Source organism: Bombina bombina, chromosome 3, assembly GCF_027579735.1.
Source record: "Bombina bombina isolate aBomBom1 chromosome 3, aBomBom1.pri, whole genome shotgun sequence".
NCBI classification, from domain to species: Eukaryota; Metazoa; Chordata; class Amphibia; order Anura; family Bombinatoridae; genus Bombina; species Bombina bombina.
In genome coordinates this window covers 709,164,427-709,185,011 of record NC_069501.1, presented here as the reverse complement: position 1 = coordinate 709,185,011, position 20,585 = coordinate 709,164,427, and the positions used below count along the sequence as shown (strand labels likewise).

At 41.9% G+C, this 20,585-nt stretch overlaps 1 protein-coding gene across 1 annotated transcript in view; it reads left to right on the top strand.

Annotated features, from left to right (window-relative positions):
* Positions 1 to 20,585, top strand: part of KSR1 (kinase suppressor of ras 1) — a 574,092-nt gene that overhangs the window by 430,698 nt on the left and 122,809 nt on the right. Inside the window, exons 8-10 of the mRNA XM_053707516.1 lie at positions 5,471 to 5,532; positions 5,620 to 5,726; positions 11,755 to 11,923. Coding sequence (XP_053563491.1) covers positions 5,471 to 5,532; positions 5,620 to 5,726; positions 11,755 to 11,923 — 338 coding nt within the window. The remainder of the gene's footprint in view (positions 1 to 5,470; positions 5,533 to 5,619; positions 5,727 to 11,754; positions 11,924 to 20,585) is intronic.

The following is a 20,585-nucleotide window of genomic DNA, read 5'->3' as shown; positions in this document are numbered from 1 at the left end:
GCTTGAGGTATGACACATTCTAACAAGACGATGTAATGCTGGAAGCTGTCATTTTCCCTATGGGATCCGGTAAGCCATGTTTATTACGATTGTAAATAAGGGCTTCACAAGGGCTTATTTAGACTGTAGACCTTTTTTGGGCTAAATCGATTGATATTAACACTTATTTAGCCTTGAGGAATCATTTATTCTGGGTATTTTGATATAATAATATCGGCAGGCACTGTTTTAGACACCTTATTCTTTAGGGGCTTTCCCAAAGCATAGGCAGAGTCTCATTTTCGCGCCGGTGTTGCGCACTTGTTTTTGAGAGGCATGGCATGCAGTCGCATGTGAGAGGAGCTCTGATACTTATAAAAGACTTCTGAAGGCGTCATTTGGTATCGTATTCCCCTTTGGGTTTGGTTGGGTCTCAGCAAAGCAGATACCAGGGACTGTAAAGGGGTTAAAGCTTAAAACGGCTCCGGTTCCGTTATTTTAAGGATTAAAGCTTCCAAAATTGGTGTGCAATATTTTCAAGGCTTTAAGACACTGTGGTGAAAGTTTGGTGAATTTTGAACAATTCCTTCATGTTTTTTCGCAATTGCAGTAATAAAGTGTGTTCAGTTTAAAATTTAAAGTGACAGTAACGGTTTTATTTCAAAACGTTTTTTGTACTTTCTTATCAAGTTTATGCCTGTTTAACATGTCTGAACTACCAGATAGACTGTGTTCTGAATGTGGGGAAGCCAGAATTCCTATTCATTTAAATAAATGTGATTTATGTGATAATGACAATGATGCCCAAGATGATTCCTCAAGTGAGGGGAGTAAGCATGGTACTGCATCATTCCCTCCTTCGTCTACACGAGTCTTGCCCACTCAGGAGGCCCCTAGTACATCTAGCGCGCCAATACTCCTTACTATGCAACAATTAACGGCTGTAATGGATAATTCTGTCAAAAACATTTTAGCCAAAATGAACCCTTGTCAGCGTAAGCGTGGATGCTCTGTTTTAGTTACTGAAGAGCATGACGACGCTGATATTAATATCTCTGAAGGGCCCCTAACCCAATCTGAGGGGGCCAGGGAGGTTTTGTCTGAGGGAGAAATTACTGATTTAGGGAACATTTCTCAGCAGGCTGAATCTGATGTGATTACTTTTAGATTTAAATTGGAACATCTCCGCATTTTGCTTAAGGAGGTATTATCCACTCTGGATGATTGTGAAAATTTGGTCATCCCAGAGAAACTATGTAAAATGGACAAGTTCCTAGAGGTGCCGGGGCTCCCAGAAGCTTTTCCTATACCCAAGCGGGTGGCGGACATTGTTAATAAAGAATGGGAAAGGCCCGGTATTCCTTTCGTCCCTCCCCCCATATTTAAAAAATTGTTTCCTATGGTCGACCCCAGAAAGGACTTATGGCAGTCAGTCCCCAAGGTCGAGGGAGCGGTTTCTACTTTAAACAAACGCACCACTATTCCCATAGAGGATAGTTGTGCTTTCAAAGATCCTATGGATAAAAAATTAGAAGGTTTGCTTAAAAAGATGTTTGTTCAGCAGGGTTACCTTCTACAACCCATTTCATGCATTGTCCCTGTCACTACAGCCGCATATTTCTGGTTTGATGAACTGATTAAGGTGCTCGATAGTGACTCTCCTCCTTATGAGGAGATTATGGACAGAGTCAATGCTCTCAAATTGGCTAATTCTTTCACTCTAGACGCCTCTTTGCAATTGGCTAAGTTAGCGGCTAAGAATTCTGGGTTTGCTATTGTGGCGCGCAGAGCGCTTTGGTTGAAATCTTGGTCGGCTGATGCGTCTTCCAAGAACAAGCTACTAAACATTCCTTTCAAGGGGAAAACGCTGTTTGGTCCTGACTTGAAAGAGATTATCTCTGATATCACTGGGGGTAAGGGCCATGCCCTTCCTCAGGATCGGCCTTTCAAGGCAAAAAATAGACCTAATTTTCGTCCCTTTCGTAAAAACGGACCAGCCCAAGGTGCTACGTCCTCTAAGCAAGAGGGTAATACTTCTCAGGCCAAGCCAGCTTGGAGACCAATGCAAGGCTGGAACAAGGGAAAGCAGGCCAAGAAACCTGCCACTGCTACCAAGACAGCATGAAATATCGGCCCCCGATCCGGGACCGGATCTGGTGGGGGGCAGACTCTCTCTCTTCGCTCAGGCTTGGGCAAGAGATGTTCTGGATCCTTGGGCGCTAGAAATAGTCTCCCAGGGTTATCTTCTGGAATTCAAGGGACTTCCCCCAAGGGGGAGGTTCCACAGGTCTCAGTTGTCTTCAGACCACATAAAAAGACAGGCGTTCTTACATTGTGTAGAAGACCTGTTAAAAATGGGAGTGATTCATCCTGTTCCATTGAGAGAACAAGGGATGGGGTTCTACTCCAATCTGTTCATAGTTCCCAAAAAAGAGGGAACGTTCAGACCAATCCTAGATCTCAAGATCTTAAACAAATTTCTCAAGGTCCCATCGTTCAAGATGGAAACCATTCGAACTATCCTTCCTTCCATCCAGGAAGGTCAATTCATGACCACGGTGGATTTAAAGGATGCGTATCTACATATTCCTATCCACAAGGAACATCATCGGTTCCTACGGTTTGCATTCCTGGACAAACATTACCAGTTCGTGGCGCTTCCTTTCGGATTAGCCACTGCTCCAAGGATTTTCACAAAGGTACTAGGGTCCCTTCTAGCGGTGCTAAGACCAAGGGGCATTGCAGTAGTACCTTACCTGGACGACATTCTGATTCAAGCGTCGTCCCTCCCTCGAGCAAAGGCTCACACGGACATCGTCCTGGCCTTTCTCAGATCGCACGGCTGGAAAGTGAACGTGGAAAAGAGTTCTCTATCCCCGTCAACAAGGGTTCCCTTCTTGGGAACAATTATAGACTCCTCAGAAATGAGGATTTTTCTAACAGAGGCCAGAAAGACAAAACTTCTGGACTCTTGTCGAATACTTCATTCCGTTCCTCTTCCTTCCGTAGCTCAGTGCATGGAAGTGATCGGGTTGATGGTAGCGGCAATGGACATAGTTCCTTTTGCGCGCATTCATCTAAGACCATTACAACTGTGCATGCTCAGTCAGTGGAATGGGGACTATACAGACTTGTCTCCAAAGATACAAGTAAATCAGAGGACCAGAGACTCACTCCGTTGGTGGCTGTCCCTGGACAACCTGTCACGAGGGATGACATTCCGCAGACCAGAGTGGGTCATTGTCACGACCGACGCCAGTCTGATGGGCTGGGGCGCGGTCTGGGGATCCCTGAAAGCTCAGGGTCTTTGGTCTCGGGAAGAATCTCTTCTACCGATAAATATTCTGGAACTGAGAGCGATATTCAATGCTCTCAAGGCTTGGCCTCAGCTAGCGAGGACCAAGTTCATACGGTTTCAATCAGACAACATGACGACTGTTGCGTACATCAACCATCAGGGGGGAACAAGGAGTTCCCTAGCGATGGAAGAAGTGACCAAGATTATTCTATGGGCGGAGTCTCACTCCTGCCACCTGTCTGCTATCCACATCCCGGGAGTGGAAAATTGGGAAGCGGATTTTCTGAGTCGTCAGACATTGCATCCGGGGGAGTGGGAACTCCATCCGGAAATCTTTGCCCAAGTCACTCAACTATGGGGCATTCCAGACATGGATCTGATGGCCTCTCGTCAGAACTTCAAAGTTCCTTGCTACGGGTCCAGATCCAGGGATCCCAAGGCGGCTCTAGTGGATGCACTAGTAGCACCTTGGACCTTCAAACTTGCTTATGTGTTCCCGCCGTTTCCTCTCATCCCCAGGCTGGTAGCCAGGATCAATCAGGAGAGGGCGTCGGTGATCTTGATAGCTCCTGCGTGGCCACGCAGGACTTGGTATGCAGATCTGGTGAATATGTCATCGGCTCCACCTTGGAAGCTACCTTTGAGACGAGACCTTCTTGTTCAGGGTCCGTTCGAACATCCGAATCTGGTTTCACTCCAGCTGACTGCTTGGAGATTGAACGCTTGATTTTATCGAAGCGAGGTTTCTCAGATTCTGTTATCGATACTCTTGTTCAGGCCAGAAAGCCTGTAACTAGAAAGATTTACCACAAAATTTGGAAAAAATATATCTGTTGGTGTGAATCTAAAGGATTCCCTTGGGACAAGGTTAAGATTCCTAGGATTCTATCCTTCCTTCAAGAAGGATTGGAAAAAGGATTATCGGCAAGTTCCCTGAAGGGACAGATTTCTGCCTTGTCGGTGTTACTTCACAAAAAACTGGCAGCTGTGCCAGATGTTCAAGCCTTTGTTCAGGCTCTGGTTAGAATCAAGCCTGTTTACAAACCTTTGACTCCTCCTTGGAGTCTCAATTTAGTTCTTTCAGTTCTTCAGGGGGTTCCGTTTGAACCCTTACATTCCGTTGATATTAAGTTATTATCTTGGAAAGTTTTGTTTTTAGTTGCAATTTCTTCTGCTAGAAGAGTTTCAGAATTATCTGCTCTGCAGTGTTCTCCTCCTTATCTGGTGTTCCATGCAGATAAGGTGGTTTTACGTACTAAACCTGGTTTTCTTCCAAAAGTTGTTTCTAACAAAAACATTAACCAGGAGATTATCGTACCTTCTCTGTGTCCGAAACCAGTTTCAAAGAAGGAACGCTTGTTGCACAATTTGGATGTTGTTCGCGCTCTAAAATTCTATTTAGATGCTACAAAGGATTTTAGACAAACATCTTCCTTGTTTGTTGTTTATTCAGGTAAAAGGAGAGGTCAAAAAGCAACTTCTACCTCTCTCTCTTTTTGGATTAAAAGCATCATCAGATTGGCTTACGAGACTGCCGGACGGCAGCCTCCCGAAAGAATCACAGCTCATTCCACTAGGGCTGTGGCTTCCACATGGGCCTTCAAGAACGAGGCTTCTGTTGATCAGATATGTAGAGCAGCGACTTGGTCTTCACTGCACACTTTTACCAAATTTTACAAGTTTGATACTTTTGCTTCTTCTGAGGCTATTTTTGGGAGAAAGGTTTTGCAAGCCGTGGTGCCTTCCATTTAGGTGACCTGATTTGCTCCCTCCCTTCATCCGTGTCCTAAAGCTTTGGTATTGGTTCCCACAAGTAAGGATGACGCCGTGGACCGGACACACCTATGTTGGAGAAAACAGAATTTATGTTTACCTGATAAATTTCTTTCTCCAACGGTGTGTCCGGTCCACGGCCCGCCCTGGTTTTTTAATCAGGTCTGATAATTTATTTTCTTTAACTACAGTCACCACGGTACCATATGGTTTCTCCTATGCTATTATTCCTCCTTAACGTCGGTCGAATGACTGGGGTAGGCGGAGCCTAGGAGGGATCATGTGACCAGCTTTGCTGGGCTCTTTGCCATTTCCTGTTGGGGAAGAGAATATCCCACAAGTAAGGATGACGCCGTGGACCGGACACACCGTTGGAGAAAGAAATTTATCAGGTAAACATAAATTCTGTTTTTTTTTTAGGTTAAAATGTCATAACAAATGTACAAAAGAAGCCCCACCATGTAGAATATCATTCCTTCCCTGTAAGTTGATACTTCGTTAAAGCAATATTAGCCATTGTTGTTTAAATAACTTGAACAAGCATTAAACTGTGCTCTTTTGAATTGTAGTACCCAAAATAAGGAGGACAGAGTCTGTACCATCTGATATTAACAATCAAGTAGACAGACCGGCAGAACCTCACTTCGGAACTCTCCCTAAAGCTCTCACTAAAAAGGTATAATCCATCCTGCACGTTCTGCAGGTTAAGCTACTGTATACAAACTTGATACAACCTTGCAAGCTACTAAGTTGGTCTCCTCTAATTTACGTACATGAAATAATTTCTGTATATATGTTTCTTTCATGTAATTGGCAAGAGTCCATGAGCTAGTGACGTATGGGATATACATTCCTACCAGGAGGGGCAAAGTTTCCCAAACCTCAAAATGCCTATAAATACACCCCTCACCACACCCACAAATCAGTTTTACAAACTTTGCCTCCTATGGAGGTGGTGAAGTAAGTTTGTGCTAGATTCTACGTTGATATGCGCTCCGCAGCAGGTTGGAGCCCGGTTTTCCTCTCAGCGTGCAGTGAATGTCAGAGGGATGTGAGGAGAGTATTGCCTGTTTGAATTCAATGATCTCCTTCTACGGGGTCTATTTCATGGGTTCTCTGTTATCGATCGTAGAGATTCATCTCTTACCTCCCTTTTCAGATCGACGATATACTCTTATATTTATACCATTACCTCTGCTGATTTTCGTTTCAGTACTGGTTTGGCTTTCTACAACATGTAGATGAGTGTCCTGGGGTAAGTAAGTCTTATTTTCTGTGACACTCTTAAGCTATGGTTGGGCACTTTTTTATAAAGTTCTAAATATATGTATTCAAACATTTATTTGCCTTGACTCAGGATGTTCAACATTTCCTTATTTCAGACAGTCAGTTTCATATTTGGGATAATGCATTTGAATATATCATTTTTATCTTACCTTAAAATTTGACTTTTTCCCTGTGGGCTGTTAGGCTCGCGGGGGCTGAAAATGCTTCATTTTATTGCGTCATTCTTGGCGCGGACTTTTTTGGCGCGAAATTTTTTTTCTATTTCCGGCGTCATACGTGTCGCCGGAAGTTGCGTCATTTTTGACGTTTTTCGCGCCAAAAATGTCGGCGTTCCGGATGTGGCGTCATTTTTGGCGCTAATAGCATTTAGGCGCCAAATAATGTGGGCGTCAATTTTGTCTCCACTTTATTTAAGTCTCATTATTTGTTGCTTCTGGTTGCTAGAAGCTTGTTCACTGGCATTTTTTCCCAGTCCTGAAACTGTCATTTAAGGAATTTGATCAATTTTGCTTTATATGTTGTTTTTTCTATTACATATTGCAAGATGTCCCACGTTGCAACTGAGTCAGAAGATACTACTGGAAAATCGCTGCCTGGTGCTGGAACTACCAAAGCTAAGTGTATCTGCTGTAAACTTTTGGTAGTTGTTCCTCCAGCTGTTGTTTGTATTAAATGTCATGACAAACTTGTTAATGCAGAAAATATTTCCTTTAGTAAAGTACCATTACCTGTTGCAGTTCCATCAACATCTAATGTTCAGAGTGTTCCTGATAACATAAGAGATTTTGTTTCTGAATCCATTAAGAAGGCTATGTCTGTTATTCCTCCTGGTAAACATAAAAAGTCTTTTAAAACTTCTCTTTATACAGATGAATTTTTAAATGAACATCATCATTCTGATTCTAATGATTCTTCTGATACAGAGGATTCTGTCTAAGAGGTTGATGCTGATAAATCGTCATATTTATTTAAAATGGAATTTATCCGTTCTTTACTTAAAGAAGTCCTAATTGCATTAGAAATTGAGGATTCTGGTCCTCTTGATACTAAATCTAAACGTTTAGACAAGGTCTTTAGATCTCCTGTGGTTATTCCAGAAGTTTTTCCTGTTCCTGGTGCTATTTCTGAAGTAATTTCCAGAGAATGGAATAATTTGGGTAATTCATTTACTCCTAAACGTTTTAAGCAATTATATCCTGTACCGTCCGACAGATTAGAGTTTTGGGACAAAATCCCTAAAGTTGATGGGGCTATTTCTACCCTTGCTAAACGTAGTACTATTCCTACGGCAGATGGTACTTCCTTTAAGGATCCTTTAGATAGGAAAATTGAATCCTTTCTAAGAAAAGCTTATCTGTGTTCAGGTAATCTTCTTAGACCTGCTATATCATTGGCTGATGTTGCTGCAGCTTCAACTTTTTGGTTGGAAACTTTAGCGCAACAAGTAACAGATCATGATTCTCATAATATTATTATTCTTCTTCAACAGGCTAATAATTTTATCTGTGATGCCATTTTTGATATTATCAGAGTTGATGTCAGGTTTATGTCTCTAGCTATTTTAGCTAGAAGAGCTTTATGGCTTAAAACTTGGAATGCTGATATGTCTTCTAAATCGACTCTACTTTCCCTTTCTTTCCAGGGTAATAAATTATTTGGTTCTCAGTTGGATTCTATTATCTCAACTGTTACTGGTGGGAAAGGAACTTTTTTACCACAGGATAAAAAATCTAAAGGTAAAAACAGGGCTAATAATCGTTTTCGTTCCTTTCGTTTCAACAAAGAACAAAAGCCTGATCCTTCATCCTCAGGAGCAGTTTCAGTTTGGAAACCATCTCCAGTCTGGAATAAATCCAAGCCTTCTAGAAAAGCAAAGCCAGCTTCTAAGTCCACATGAAGGTGCGGCCCTCATTCCAGCTCAGCTGGTAGGGGGCAGATTACGTTTTTTCAAAGAAATTTGGATCAATTCTGTTCACAATCTTTGGATTCAGAACATTGTTTCAGAAGGGTACAGAATTGGTTTCAAGATAAGACCTCCTGCAAAGAGATTTTTTCTTTCCCGTGTCCCAGTAAACCCAGTGAAAGCTCAAGCATTTCTGAAATGTGTTTCAGATCTAGAGTTCGCTGGAGTAATTATGCCAGTTCCAGTTTTGGAACAGGGGCTGGGGTTTTATTCGAATCTCTTCATTGTACCCAAGAAGGAGAATTTCTTCAGACCAGTTCTGGATCTAAAAATATTGAATTGTTATGTAAGGATACCAACATTCAAAATGGTAACTGTAAGGACTATCTTGCCTTTTGTTCAGCAAGGGCATTATATGTCTACAATAGATTTACAGGATGCATATCTGCATATTCCAATTCATCCAGCTCACTATCAGTTCCTGAGATTCTCTTTCCTGGACAAGCATTACCAGTTTGTGGCTCTGCCGTTTGGCCTAGCTACAGCTCCAAGAATTTTTACAAAGGTTCTCGGTGCCCTTCTGTCTATAATCAGAGAACAGGGTATTGTGGTATTTCCTTATTTGGACGATATCTTGGTACTTGCTCAGTCTTCACATTTAGCAGAATCTCATACGAATCGACTTGTGTTGTTTCTTCAAGATCATGGTTGGAGGATCAATTCACTAAAAAGTTCATTGATTCCTCAGACAAGGGTAACCTTTTTAGGTTTCCAGATAGATTCAGTGTCCATGACTCTATCTTTGACAGACAAGAGACGTCTAAAATTGATTTCAGCTTGTCGAAACCTTCAGTCACAATCATTCCCTTCGGTAGCCTTATGCATGGAAATTCTAGGTCTTATGACTGCTGCATCGGACGCGATCCCCTTTGCTCATTTTCACATGCGACCTCTTCAGCTCTGTATGCTGAACCAATGGTGCAGGGATTACACAAAGATATCTCAATTAATATCTTTAAAACCGATTGTCCGACATTCTCTGACGTGGTGGACAGATCACCATCGTTTAATTCAGGGGGCTTCTTTTGTTCTTCCGACCTGGACTATAATCTCAACAGATGCAAGTCTTACAGGTTGGGGAGCTGTGTGGGGGTCTCTGACGGCACAAGGGGTTTGGGAATCTCAGGAGGTGAGATTACCGATCAATATTTTGGAACGCCGTGCAATTTTCAGAGCTCTTCAGTCTTGGCCTCTTCTGAAGAGAGAGTCGTTCATTTGTTTTCAGACAGACAATGTCACAACTGTGGCATACATCAATCATCAAGGAGGGACTCACAGTCCTCTGGCTATGAAAGAAGTATCTCGAATTCTGGTTTGGGCGGAATCCAGCTCCTGTCTAATCTCTGCGGTTCATATCCCAGGTATAGACAATTGGGAAGCGGATTATCTCAGTCGCCAAACGTTGCATCCAGGCGAATGGTCTCTTCACCCAGAGGTATTTCTTCAGATTGTTCAAATGTGGGAACTCCCAGAAATAGATCTGATGGCTTCTCATCTAAACAAGAAACTTCCCAGGTATCTGTCCAGATCCCGGGATCCTCAGGCGGAGGCAGTGGATGCATTATCACTTCCTTGGAAGTATCATCCTGCCTATATCTTTCCGCCTCTAGTTCTTCTTCCAAGAGTAATCTCCAAGATTCTGAAGGAATGCTCGTTTGTTCTGCTGGTAGCTCCAGCATGGCCTCACAGGTTTTGGTATGCGGATCTTGTCCGGATGGCCTCTTGCCAGCCGTGGACTCTTCCGTTAAGACTAGACCTTCTGTCGCAAGGTCCTTTCTTCCATCAGGATCTCAAATCCTTAAATTTAAAGGTATGGAGATTGAACGCTTGATTCTTGGTCAAAGGGGTTTCTCTGACTCTGTGATTAATACTATGTTACAGGCTCGTAAATCTGTATCTAGAGAGATATATTATAGAGTCTGGAGGACTTATATTTCTTGGTGTCTTTCTCATCATTTTTCCTGGCATTCTTTTAGAATTCCGAGAATTTTACAGTTTCTTCAGGATGGTTTAGATAAAGGTTTGTCCGCAAGTTCCTTGAAAGGACAAATCTCTGCTCTTTCTGTTCTTTTTCACAGAAAGATTGCTAATCTTCCTGATATTCATTGTTTTGTACAAGCTTTGGTTCGTATAAAACCTGTCATTAAGTCTATTTCTCCTCCTTGGAGTTTGAATTTGGTTCTGAGGGCTCTTCAAGCTCCTCCTTTTGAACCCATGCATTCATTGGACATTAAATTACTTTCTTGGAAAGTTTTGTTCCTTTTGGCCATCTCTTCTGCCAGAAGAGTCTCTGAATTATCTGCTCTTTCTTGTGAGTCTCCTTTTCTGATTTTTCATCAGGATAAGGCGGTGTTGCGAACTTCTTTTGAATTTTTACCTAAGGTTGTGAATTCCAACAACATTAGTAGAGAAATTGTGGTTCCTTCATTATGTCCTAATCCTAAGAATTCTAAGGAGAAATCGTTGCATTCTTTGGATGTTGTTAGAGCTTTGAAATATTATGTTGAGGCTACTAAGTCTTTCCGAAAGACTTCTAGTCTATTTGTCATCTTTTCCGGTTCTAGAAAAGGTCAGAAAGCTTCTGCCATTTCTTTGGCATCTTGGTTGAAATCCTTAATTCACCACGCTTATGTCGAGTCGGGTAAAACTCCGCCTCAAAGGATTACAGCTCATTCTACTAGGTCAGTTTCTACTTCCTGGGCGTTTAGGAATGAGGCTTCGGTTGATCAGATTTGCAAAGCAGCAACTTGGTCCTCTTTGCATACTTTTACTAAATTCTACCATTTTGATGTGTTTTCTTCTTCTGAAGCAGTTTTTGGTAGAAAAGTACTTCAGGCAGCGGTTTCAGTTTGAATCTTCTGCTTATGTTTTCATTAAACTTTATTTTGGGTGTGGATTATTTTCAGCAGGAATTGGCTGTCTTTATTTTATCCCTCCCTCTCTAGTGACTCTTGCGTGGAAAGATACACATCTTGGGTAGTCATTATCCCATACGTCACTAGCTCATGGACTCTTGCTAATTACATGAAAGAAAACATAATTTATGTAAGAACTTACCTGATAAATTCATTTCTTTCATATTAGCAAGAGTCCATGAGGCCCACCCTTTTTGGTGGTTATGATTTTTTTGTATAAAGCACAACTATTCCAATTCCTTATTTTATATGCTTTCGCACTTTTTTTATCACCCCACTTCTTGGCTATTCGTTAAACTGATTTGTGGGTGTGGTGAGGGGTGTATTTATAGGCATTTTGAAGTTTGGGAAACTTTGCCCCTCCTGGTAGGAATGTATATCCCATACGTCACTAGCTCATGGACTCTTGCTAATATGAAAGAAATGAATTTATCAGGTAAGTTCTTACATAAATTATGTTTTTTATCATTACTTTTATTCTTAGCAAAGGAAGTTTATCATTGCAGGAAAATTAAAAGTAACCTTTTCTTCATTTTTAGGAGCACCCTCCAGCAATAACTCACCTTGATTCAAGCAGCAATCCATCTTCTACAACATCTTCAACACCGTCATCCCCAGCACCATTCATGTGCTCCAACCCTCCCAGCGCAACTACGCCCCCTAATCCCTCTCCAATGGGGCAGAGGGACAGTCGCTTCAATTTCCCAGGTAGCAGACTAATGATAGAAGATAGTTAAATTGCATTTGTCTTACATTGTCACAAACATATTGTCTGCCTTATAAGTAGTGTATATATAGGGATCATTAAATGCATGTTTATCTATGCTTAGAAAACAGATACATGAAAGTTCAGATGAAGTATACGTTTCTTATGTAGATCAGTACTGGACACTAGAATGGTTAAGAATTGTAACTTTATGGATTCACAACCATTAGTTCAGGTCATGTTTTATATTTGCCCTGTATTGTGTTATGCCCAGTGCTTTAGGGGTCGATCACAATCCTTTAGAAAAATTCTTAAATGATTTATTGATAAAAAATCCCCCTTGACTTTAATGGCGATTTTCTGTTGATAATTATTAGATCCGTTTCTCTAAAGGATTGTGATCGGCCCTTTAATTAGGGCTTGGTGTATTACATATATTTATTTCTTTAGAATGCTAAGGTTCTTTTCTAGTAATTGGTTCAGGAGCTGATTCTTCAGCTAGGAATTGTTAAGTTTGTGACCCAAGAGTCACAATCTGGTTTTCAATAAAAAGTAGAAAAAAATTTGCAGACATTATTCTTGGTCTCTGGCTTTTGCCTCTATACTCCTACTCATTACCAGGTATGATTGTTGTTGTTGTTCTTTATTTCTTATGATATCACATCAGTAGAGTGCGCTTGTTGGACTATATTGTTGTCCAACTTTACAGTACCCCTTGCTTATTACAGTGAATTATATAGTATCACAAGCAGGTGTTTGGTTTTTCATAATTTAAAAGCTGTAAATATGCTGGTTCTTGCCTTCTATCTCTGGCTCTTACTATGGCTAACATAGAATTAACCCTTTGTGGGTAAAGGAAATCTAGTTGATGAAGATGTTCTTGTCCTTTAGTGCAGTAAGTTGACACATGGGTAGATGAATAAACCTTCTGTGTACACTACTTGCATGCTAGTTGTTATTATGTAATACATTGTTCTTCCTTGTTGCATGCTGCATGCCTAGTAATCGTTTTGCAAGCAGAACTACATCTATTAGGGACACGGCTTTAGTCAAATAAGGTGTCACTCCCTTCCTGTCAGTACACAACAGTATGTTTTTTTTTTTTCATCACTATAGTACTAGATTGCTGATGGGCACAAAAAGCATATGCATTTATTCATATAAAAAAAAATCTTCGTACAAAGTTTAAACCCTACATCTGTATTGAAATCTTGCAATCGGAACATTTTATTATTGCACTGTTGCTTGTCTGTAATTCTGTGTTTTAACCCAGAGGTAAATTTGAAAACAGCAACCCACTGCTGGGGGGTAGCTGATCACATTTGATGAGAGATTGTGTTTGGTCACCAATAAACGGCTAGTAGTGCATTGCAGCTCTTTAGCATACATAGGAATGCTTTTTAACAAAGGATATCAAAAGAAACAAAGTAAATCTGATGACAGAAGTAAATTAAAAAGTCTCTCTTCATGTAGTATCTGAATTGTGAAAGTTTTTAGTGTTGACTTTCACGTCTCTAAATAAAACTTCCATGCATGCATTCTCTATTTAAGCAAAACAATTTACTTCACGTTCATAAATTTAAGGGATGGGATATAGATCCTGTGTGCATTACAACTGATGTTGTGTTCTTCCTCACACTGTGACTTTCGGACTTAAACGTCTGTTGAAAGACACTAAACGTGACAAATCTAAAGTGGTCATCTGGTTAGTTTTTGATCTAAAACCCAGTAAACATGATCTTATTTTTTAGGTTTCCACCTCTAGCAATAAAGAGATTAAAGAAGAAAGGAAGATAACAGCTGGGTGAAGTAATTCTATAGATATGGAGGCTGCTACTCTCCTGTATAAAGACTGCACTAGGCACACAAATAGTATATCAGGGGATGTAGACTGGGCATGCAAATAGTATAACAGGGGATGTAGACTGGGCACGCAAATAGTATACCAGGGGATGTAGACTGGGCACGCAAATAGTATACCAGGGGATGTAGACTGGGCACGCAAATAGTATACCAGGGGATGTAGACTGGGCACGCAAATAGTATACCAGGGGATGTAGACTGGGCACGCAAATAGTATACCAGGGGATGTAGACGGGGCACGCAAATAGTATACCAGGGAATGTAGACTGGGTACACAAATAGTATACCAGGGAATGTAGACTGGGTACACAAATAGTATACCAGGGAATGTAGACTGGGTACACAAATAGTATACCAGGGAATGTAGACTGGGCACACAAATAGTATACCGGTTGATGTAGACTGGGTACACAAATAGTATACAGGTTGATGTAGACTGGGTACACAAATAGTATACCAGGGGATGTAGACTGGGCCCACTAATAGTATACCAGGGGATTTAGACTGGGCCCACTAATAGTATACCAGGGGATGTAGACTGGGCACACAAATAGTATACCAGGGGATGTAGACTGGGCACACTAATAGTATATACCAGAGGATGTAGACTGGGCACACTAATAGTATATACCAGAGGATGTAGACTGGGCACACTAATAGTATATACCAGGGGATGTAGACAGTGCACACTAATAGTATATACCAGGGGATGTAGACTGGGCACACTAATAGTATACCAGAGGATATAGACTGGGCACACTAATAGTATACCAGGGGATGTAGACTGGGAACACAAATAGTATACCAGAGGATGTAGACTGCGCACACTAATAGTATATACCAGGGGATGTAGACTGGGCACACTAATAGTATATACCAGGGGATGTAGACTGAGCACACAAATAGTATACCAGGGGATGTAGACTGGGCACACTAATAGTATATACCAGCGGATGTAGACTGGGCACACTAATAGTATATACCAGGGGATGTAGACTGTGCACAGTAATAGTATACCAGGGGATGTAGACTGAGCACACAAATAGTATACCATGGGATGTAGACTGGGCACACTAATAGTATATACCAGGGGATGTAGACTGGGCACACTAATAGTATATACCAGGGGATGTAGACTGGGGACACTATAGTATACCAGAGGATGTAGACTGAGCACACTAATAGTATATACCAGGGGATGTAGACTGAGCACACTAATAGTATACTAGAGGACGTAGACTGGGCACACTAATAGTATATACCAGAGGATGTAGGCTGGGCACACTAATAGTATATACCAGGGGATGTAGACTGGGCACACTAATAGTATATACCAGGGGATGTAGACTTTGCACATTAATAGTATATACCAGGGGATGTAGACTGGGCACACTAATAGTATATACCAGGGGATGTAGACTGGGCACACTAATAGTATATACCAGGGGATGTAGACTGGGCACACTAATAGTATACCAGGGGATGTAGACTGGCCACACTAATAGTATATACCAGGGGATGTAGACTGGGCACACTAATAGTATACCAGGGAATGTAGACTGGGAACACAAATAGTATACCAGAGGATGTAGACTGGGCACACTAATAGTATACCAGGGGATATAGACTGAGAACACAAATAGTATATACCAGAGGATGTAGACTGGGCACACTAATAGTATATATCAGGGGATGTAGACTGTGCACACTAATAGTATACCAGGGGATGTAGCCTGGGCACACTAATAGTATACCAGGGGATTTAGACTGGGCCCACTAATAGTATACCAGGGGATGTAGACTGGGCACACAAATAGTATATCAGGGGATGTAGACTGGGCACACTAATAGTATATACCAGAGGATGTAGACTGGGCACACTAATAGTATATACCAGAGGATATAGACTGGGCCCACTAATAGTATATACCAGGGGATGTAGACTGGGAACACAAATAGTATACCAGGGGATTTAGACTGGGCCCACTAATAGTATACCAGGGGATGTAGACTGGGCACACTAATAGTATATACCAGAGGATGTAGACTGGGCACACTAATAGTATATACCAGAGGATGTAGACTGGGCACACTAATAGTATATACCAGGGGATGTAGACAGTGCACACTAATAGTATATACCAGGGGATGTAGACTGGGCACACTAATAGTATACCAGGGGATGTAGACTGGGAACACAAATAGTATACCAGAGGATGTAGACTGGGCACACTAATAGTATATACCAAGGGATGTAGACTGGGCACACTAATAGTATATACCAGGGGATGTAGACTGAGCACACAAATAGTATACCAGGGGATGTAGACTGGGCACACTAATAGTATATACCAGCGGATGTAGACTGGGCACACTAATAGTATATACCAGGGGATGTAGACTGTGCACAGTAATAGTATACCAGGGGATGTAGACTGAGCACACAAATAGTATACCATGGGATGTAGACTGGGCACACTAATAGTATATACCAGGGGATGTAGACTGGGCACACTAATAGTATATACCAGGGGATGTAGACTGGGGACACTATAGTATACCAGAGGATGTAGACTGAGCACAATAATAGTATATACCAGGGGATGTAGACTGAGCACACTAATAGTATACTAGAGGACGTAGACTGGGCACACTAATAGTATATACCAGAGGATGTAGGCTGGGCACACTAATAGTATATACCAGGGGATTTAGACTGGGCACACTAATAGTATATACCAGGGGATGTAGACTGGGCACACTAATAGTATATACCAGGGGATGTAGACTGGGCACACTAATAGTATATACCAGGGGATGTAGACTGGGCACACTAATAGTATATACCAGGGGATGTAGACTGGGCACACTAATAGTATACCAGGGGATGTAGACTGGGCACACTAATAGTATATACCAGGGGATGTAGACTGGGCACACTAATAGTATACCAGGGGATGTAGACTGGGAACACAAATAGTATACCAGAGGATGTAGACTGGGCACACTAATAGTATATACCAAGGGATGTAGACTGGGCACACTAATAGTATATATCAGGGGATGTAGACTGTGCACACTAATAGTATATACCAGGGGATGTAGACTGGGCACACTAATAGTATATACCAGGGGATGTAGACTGGGCACACTAATAGTATATACCAGGGGATGTAGACTGGGCACACTAATAGTATATACCAGGGGATGTAGACTGGGCACACTAATAGTATACCAGGGGATGTAGACTGGGAACACAAATAGTATACCAGAGGATGTAGACTGGGCACACAAATAGTATATACCAGAGGATGTAGACTGGGCACACTAATAGTATATATCAGGGGATGTAGACTGTGCACACTAATAGTATATACCAGGGGATGTAGACTGGGCACACTAATAGTATATACCAGGGGATGTAGACTGAGCACACAAATAGTATACCAGGGGATGTAGACTGGGCACACTAATAGTATATACCAGAGGATGTAGACTGGGCACACTAATAGTATATACCAGCGGATGTAGACTGGGCATACAAATAGTATACCATGGGATGTAGACTGGGCACATTAATAGTATATACCAGGGGATGTAGACTGGGCACACTAATAGTATATACCAGGGGATGTAGACAGTGCACACTAATAGTATATACCAGGGGATGTAGACTGGGCACACTAATAGTATACCAGAGGATATAGACTGGGCACACTAATAGTATACCAGGGGATGTAGACTGGGGACACTATAGTATACCAGAGGATGTAGACTGAGCACACTAATAGTATATACCAGGGGATGTAGACTGAGCACACTAATAGTATACTAGAGGACGTAGAATGGGCACACTAATAGTATATACCAGAGGATATGGGCTGGGCACACTAATAGTATATACCAGGGGATTTAGACTGGGCACACTAATAGTATATACCAGGGGATGTAGACTGGGCACACTAATAGTATATACCAGGGGATGTAGACTGGGCACACTAATAGTATATACCAGGGGATGTAGACTGGGCACACTAATAGTATATACCAGGGGATGTAGACTGGGCACACTAATAGTATACCAGGGGATGTAGACTGGGCACACTAATAGTATATACCAGGGGATGTAGACTGGGCACACTAATAGTATATACCAGGGGATGTAGACTGGGCACACTAATAGTATACCAGGGGATGTAGACTGGGAACACAAATAGTATACCAGAGGATGTAGACTGGGAACACAAATAGTATACCAGAGGATGTAGACTGGGCACACAAATAGTATATACCAGAGGATGTAGACTGGGCACACTAATAGTATATATCAGGGGATGTAGACTGTGCACACTAATAGTATATACCAGGGGATGTAGCCTGGGCACACTAATAGTATACCAGGGGATTTAGACTGGGCCCACTAATAGTATACCAGGGGATGTAGACTGGGCACACAAATAGTATACCAGGGGATGTAGACTGGGCACACTAATAGTATATACCAGAGGATGTAGACTGGGCACACTAATAGTATATACCAGGGGATGTAGACAGTGCACACTAATAGTATATACCAGGGGATGTAGACTGGGCACACTAATAGTATACCAGAGGATATAGACTGGGCACACTAATAGTATACCAGGGGATGTAGACTGGGAACACAAATAGTATACCAGAGGATGTAGACTGGGCACACTAATAGTATATACCAGGGGATGTAGACTGGGCACACTAATAGTATATACCAGGGGATGTAGACTGAGCACACAAATAGTATACCAGGGGATGTAGACTGGGCACACTAATAGTATATACCAGAGGATGTAGACTGGGCACAGTAATAGTATACCAGGGGATGTAGACTGAGCATACAAATAGTATACCATGGGATGTAGACTGGGCACACTAATAGTATATACCAGGGGATGTAGACTGGGCACACTAATAGTATATACCAGGGGATGTAGACTGGGGACACTATAGTATACCAGAGGATGTAGACTGAGCACACTAATAGTATATACCAGGGGATGTAGACTGAGCACACTAATAGTATACTAGAGGACGTAGACTGGGCACACTAATAGTATATACCAGAGGATGTAGGCTGGGCACACTAATAGTATATACCAGGGGATGTAGACTGGGCACACTAATAGTATATACCAGGGGATGTAGACTGGGCACACTAATAGTATATACCAGAGGATGTAGGCTGGGCACACTAATAGTATATACCAGGGGATGTAGACTGGGCACACTAATAGTATATACCAGGGGATGTAGACTGAGCACACAAATAGTATACCAGGGGATGTAGACTGGGCACACTAATAGTATATACCAGAGGATGTAGACTGGGCACAGTAATAGTATACCAGGGGATGTAGACTGAGCATACAAATAGTATACCATGGGATGTAGACTGGGCACACTAATAGTATATACCAGGGTATGTAGACTGGGCACACTAATAGTATATACCAGGGGATGTAGACTGGGCACACTAATAGTATATACCAGGGGATGTAGACTGGGCACACTAATAGTATACCAGGGGATGTAGACTGGGCACACTAATAGTATATACCAGAGGATGTAGACTGGGCACAGTAATAGTATACCAGGGGATGTAGACTGAGCATACAAATAGTATACCATGGGATGTAGACTGGGCACACTAATAGTATATACCAGGGGATGTAGACTGGGCACACTAATAGTATATACCAGGGGATGTAGACTGGGGACACTATAGTATACCAGAGGATGTAGACTGAGCACACTAATAGTATATACCAGGGGATGTAGACTGAGCACACTAATAGTATACTAGAGGACGTAGACTGGGCACACTAATAGTATATACCAGAGGATGTAGGCTGGGCACACTAATAGTATATACCAGGGGATGTAGACTGGGCACACTAATAGTATATACCAGGGGATGTAGACTGGGCACACTAATAGTATATACCAGGGGATGTAGACTGGGCACACTAATAGTATATACCAGGGGATGTAGACTGGGCACACTAATAGTATATACCAGGGGATGTAGACTGGGCACACTAATAGTATATACCAGGGGATGTAGACTGGGCACACTAATAGTATACCAGGGGATGTAGACTGGGTACACTAATAGTATATACCAGGGGATGTAGACTGGGCACACTAATAGTATACCAGGGGATGTAGACTGGGCACACTAATAGTATACCAGGGGATGTAGACTGGGAACACAAATAGTATACCAGAGGATGTAGACTGGGCACACTAATAGTATATACCAGGGGATGTAGACTGGGCACACTAATAGTATATACCAGGGGTTGTAGACAGAGCACACAAATAGTATACCAGGGGATGTAGCCTGGGCACACTAATAGTATCTACCAGAGGATGTAGACTGGGCACAATAATAGTATATACCAGAGGATGTAGACTGGGCACACTAATAGTATATATCAGGGGATGTAGACTGTGCACACTAATAGTATATACCAGAGGATGTAGACTGGGCACACTAATAGTATATATCAGGGGATGTAGACTGTGCACACTAATAGTATACCAGGGGATGTAGACTGAGCACACAAATAGTATACCAGGGGATGTAGACTGAGCACACAAATAGTATACCAGGGTATATAGACTGGGCACACTACTAGTATATACCAGGGGATGTAGACTGTGCACACTAATAGTATACCAGAGGATGTAGACTAAGCACACTAATAGTATATACCAGGGGATGTAGACTAAGCACACTCATTGTATATACCAGGGGATGTA